Source organism: Eptatretus burgeri, chromosome 18 (genome assembly GCF_056783735.1).
Source record: "Eptatretus burgeri isolate ZD-2024b chromosome 18, Ebu_testis_v1, whole genome shotgun sequence".
In the NCBI taxonomy this organism is placed as follows: domain Eukaryota; kingdom Metazoa; phylum Chordata; class Myxini; order Myxiniformes; family Myxinidae; genus Eptatretus; species Eptatretus burgeri.
This window is the reverse complement of record NC_140978.1, coordinates 167,501-172,500: the sequence shown is the minus strand read 5'-3', so window position 1 is coordinate 172,500 and position 5,000 is coordinate 167,501. Positions and strand designations below refer to the sequence as shown.

Sequence of the window (5,000 nt, the reverse complement as noted above, 5' to 3'; positions counted from 1 at the left end):
GAACCTTGGCAGGAACAACTTTTTTTGTTTTCTTCTTCACACAAGACACAATCTATATTTATTTTAATACGTTTTGAAAATCCAAAAATTCTTCCTGACCATGAAGATGTAACTTTCATTCGTCGTGCTGTGTCCACTCATTGTCTCGTATTTTTGAACGCTCGGTCTTGTGAACTTGTTACACAGAGGAAAATCCTGATTCGTTATTTTGTGTAATCTTTTGCTCAGGATCAAAAATAATATTCCAATTTATGGTCAAAGCGTCTACTAAATATATTGTTGTAGGGACGAGGCCACAGGGGGAAATGGGAGTATGGTAAAATAGTTATTTCGTTATAAAGTCTAGCCTAGGTGTTTGGTTCCTGTGTGAAATGGTATGTGTCGAAGAGTGTTTGGTAGAAACCACAGTCTTCCCAGCCCTTGTGTGTTTGTCTCGGCCACCATCACCCCTCCTCCATATCCTCTAAATCGTTTCCTATTTGTACTGTCTTTGTTTCAATCCTCAACCTATTGTCTATACATTAACATGAGCTCCTGTGCACGATGCAGCATTCCCCTCCCACTGTCAAGAGAAGCAAGAGGCACAGCCAATTGGCGTGCCCAAAAACTTCATGCCTGCCGAGGCTATTAAAAAAGCTGTGCGAGAAATAAAAGGAAAATCCAGATGATGAATGCCTTCTGAGGCATTGAGTAAGAGGGCTGCTTCTGAAGCTGTGTGATAGAGCTGCAAGGATTGCTGTGCAAGAGCGAGTGCTTCGTGGATCACTGGCATTTTTTTCTTTTGTTCCTTGAGCAGTGTGGGAGAGGCAGCAGCACACCAGCAACAGCCCTACAAAGGTCTGGATCGGCACCATGACATGCCGCATGAGCCGAAACCACCACGCACAGCCATCGCACGTGGAAAGGCCCATTTCGATCTCCTGTTTGTGAGAGCGTGGGCTTCAAGTTACCTTATTAAGCTGTTGGGTTACTTGTGTGACGTGAGGGTGTTTTACTCGGTCTGTGTTGATTGCTTTCTCTCTGTTCCCCATCCTCTTTTAATAAATGTGTTTTGTTTCATCATGGGAGTGTTGGTTTTTGTGTACAGTACCGAATTTGGGACCTATAACCATGGCGTGAGTAAATCCATGGTCATTGGAAATTGGTGTTGAACCTTGTTTGGATGGTTAAAACGCGTTGGTTCGTTTAAGGGTCTTCGCTCAGGGCCCCCATCCTTTTGAACTGGCGAACTCCCCGTATGTGACAGGATCATTGGAGATAATGTGTCTGACACTGAAACAAAGATCATTGGGCTTTCCTGGCAGATGACATTGGTACGAGGACTCACCATCGCTAAAACGATCACTGTTCCAGTGGAAGATTTGACCTGTGCACCCAGGCTACCATGACAATATCATCGGGATAGTCATGTTCCAGTGAAGGAAGACAATGATTGGAATTTTGCAAACGAATCCTTTTATGATGGACACTTCTTTATTTTTTATTTCGTGTGTTGACCCTGTTATGAATGGGCATCTTATTAGAACTGTACTGATTACCTTCAAACTGCAAGTAGACTGGCGTGTACCAGGTGCTAGTCAGATTTATGTTCCTGATGTCATCAGTTCAACTACTCAAATCTGGAATCTTCCATAATCACTTGATAAACATTTGTCTCCTGACAAAGGTGTAGTGCTGGTTATGGATAAGGAGATTATGAACATGTGACTTATTTTTTGAAGTTTTGCCTGGAAATTGAGTAAAGTCGTTCTTTTTGAGTAACATACCATACAACTTTTGAACTAATGTAATCTGCCCCAGAATGTTCATTTTCAGGACCTCATCTCTCATAACCTGTAAATCTTACAGTTCCTCCATTCTTTTTCTTTCACTTTTTGCTACATCTCTTTCTCTCACATGAAACCTGCAAGCACGCACACAAATCAACAAATGAAGCAGATGTGTTTCGAGCATCCTTCATGAGCATTTGCTCACCAATTTTCAAATACAAAACTGTGCGCCAATTCTCAACAGCCATTTTGCTTCAGACTTTCATTCCGCTCACCAACCAAGACCACGCTCACCACAACCACTTCATACAACTAATAAAAATCCCCGCAAAAACCCATGCTCACATTTTTCCATTACTAACGCAACCCTTTATTCACCATCTCATTCCAAGGAATTTCAACCTCTTCCCCACAATGCCACGTTGCTATCCTGTCACTACAAACGCCACGTGTTTGCACTGCTCTACAACTGCCCCATGGTCATCGAACTCTCACCATAGCCTCAAAGTTCATGGAACAGACGTAGGTCAGATTATTTTGGGGCATCATTCGAAGCATGAGCGTGTGCTGGGGCTCGTTTAGGGATCTACGGGTGGTGCAGGGATTTTTCTAAAAATCCCACGTTTGAATGGAAGCCAGCGTACGTTTGTGGCCGGAGAGCGCATCCAAAAACCATGGCCCCGTGTTAAACTCCGAGCTCCGACGCATGACGGTCAGTGAGCAACTGAGCCATTTTTTTTTTTTTTTAATACGTTTGGTGCCTGGTGGGGTGTGGTTACGACTGCTATGGACCAATGGGGAAGAATGATGGACAGCCCCGTTTGTTCCGATTTTGGCTCCTCCCCTCATCCAGGGCTCAAAAGAGTAATTCGTAGCCAGAGTTGGAGATCGGAGAGCATTTTCTCGTTGGCAGATCGGGGACAGGGAGAGGACAAGCCAGAGCAGCACTCGACAGGTGGCACAGAGCGAGGGGCGCCACGAGTCTGCATGACCAAGCGTGTGGTCACACGTTGCTGCTCTGAGCTGGGGCTGCTCCATTCCAATCGACCCTCATTAGATTAAATCGACACTTGCACATACAGATTCTTACACGAATAGGATAGGGTCTTTCTTTTCACACATCATTCTTCTACTGTTTATTTTCTTTCTTTCTTTTCTTTTCTCTCTTCCCCCCCCCACCCCCTCCACTATGGGCACACAAAAGAGCAATTAATGCAGGCAAAGCCCAACTGTTCTTTTCAGGGCAGGACCCAGGAGCGACCAAAAAGGGCAAATCATCAAACTGTCTTGCATCTCACTTTTCCTCTTGCACTAAGCCGCACCCCCCACGTTGCATTACACTCGCACCTTACACTCCCACACCTGAGACACCCTCATTGTTTCTCCCTCCTCCCTTTTTCTTAGCGTTCTGGGCTGCACTGGTCTGCTGGCTGTGCCAGTTATTGAGAGATCGTTAATCCTCATCTGTTTCTTTCTCTCTGTGCTATCTCTAATTTTCCTCGTGTGTGTGTGTTTGTGTGTTTTGTAGCATAAGTTAAGACTGTGAAAGAACTAATGGGATAACTCTGCACTGTCTCTCCTTTTGTAACATTGTTTGCCCTTTACTGCACCCCACAAATTGCTTGCTTTCCCTGCTGTACATTGTAATAAACCCATTTACTGTGACACATAACTTTCCTCGCATTCTGATTTCAAATAATTGTGTTGTTTAGAAATGTTCCCAGCTCGTTGTTGTCTTTTCTTCCATTGGTTCACCATGGCCCACACCCTAGCTTAGCCAGGACGTTATTCCCCAACAATCTGTTTTGTAGCCGATACGTACTTGGTAGTTCCGCTCGGCTGGACCTGATCTGGTAGGTAACTGATTAACGAAAGTGCGTACCGAGGGTGTGATCCCCGGTAAGGAGGTCACGTGTCTTTGGGTAAACGGTTGTTATACGGAGGAGCCTAAGTCACGTGGCCAAGTTATTCGTGTGCGACAGCCTGCGATTCTGGTGAGTCTGGAGAGGAACCCGAGACTGCTCCTCCCTCATGGTTGCCCTGTGATGCCAGGCCACAACACTATCTCGTTTGGGTGCTTTTGAACACGATGGGAAGGACCTATCTGGGGCTTGTGAAGGCACAGAGTAACATTAAAATATACATTTACAATTGATCAAGTTTGGGGGAGTGGGGTGGAAGCTTTGAGGGCTGTTACAAATACATTTTGTTTCATTCCGGTGCCACGAGTAAGTGTACTAGATTTGTGTGCGCGCGCTTGTTCGTTCGTTCATTCCACTGGCACTGCTCTTGTATAAACAAAATGATCGGAACTCGACACCCCTCATCCATGGATATTTTTGTCAGTCTGATTTACATTGTGTTGCACAACAATAATGGTTAACCATCTAGAAATTGCCACTTTCATTTAAATGCTGGAAATTATGTTAAAAAGATTAACTGATACATTTTTCCATAAGCAATGGCAGGTTAAGAATTTTCCCAGTTTGTGGAAGCGAGTCATTGAAAACCCGCTCACAGCAAATGTGTGAAAAGACTCCTTTCAGTCTCGTTTTGTTGGTGACTGTTTCAAAAAATGATTTAATCAACAATGATCGATGATCATTATTTTGTGTCCTTGCTATTAACGAATAGAATAAATTTACCATTTGTAATACAGAAATCCTCCTAATAGCTGATCATTGCTTGCATGAAGATAATGCAGCAAAGTTGAAAAAGAAGTACATCATCACGTGGGCTTTAACAAATACCTTAAGTTTGCCATAAAAGACCTGTCCTCAGTCACTGAATTGAAGGTCAGAGAAATGTTTCACCAAGGAAGTGAATTATTATTTTTATTATTCGTGGTAGTTGTATCATATATATATATATATATATATATATATATATATATATATATATATATATATATATATATATATATATATATATATATACTTTTCTTTTCTGAAAATCATGGTTTAACTTGAAGAGAATTTTTTTTTATTTATGTCGATCACAAAGTGTCTATTCTCTATTTCACCAGTGATATCACACTATGAACCCACCTTGATCCAAATGGCAACATTACATGGAGAAACGGTGTATTTCAAGCTCTAATTACGATACTGATTCCACCGTCATCAGCAACTCTGAAAGTTTTCAGTCTTGAAACTGATCAGAGGGATTTTGAAGAAACTATTTGAGACAAATAGTGATGGAAACTCTTTCGGGGTGGGGTGGGGTGGGGGG

The 5,000-nt window shown here is 42.8% G+C and overlaps 1 protein-coding gene across 7 annotated transcripts in view; it reads left to right on the top strand.

The window, feature by feature from the left end:
• The window catches only part of LOC147008442 (folliculin-interacting protein 1-like), a 177,455-nt gene that overhangs the window by 6,598 nt on the left and 165,857 nt on the right, over positions 1–5,000 (top strand). For 4 of the 7 annotated variants that reach the window (XM_085863560.1, XM_085863557.1, XM_085863564.1 and 1 more), the window contains exon 2: positions 797–926. The exons of the other annotated variants lie outside the window; for them this stretch is intronic. In XM_085863560.1, the coding sequence (XP_085719686.1) occupies positions 797–926 (130 nt within the window). The remainder of the gene's footprint in view (positions 1–796; positions 927–5,000) is intronic. 7 annotated transcript variants of the gene reach the window in all.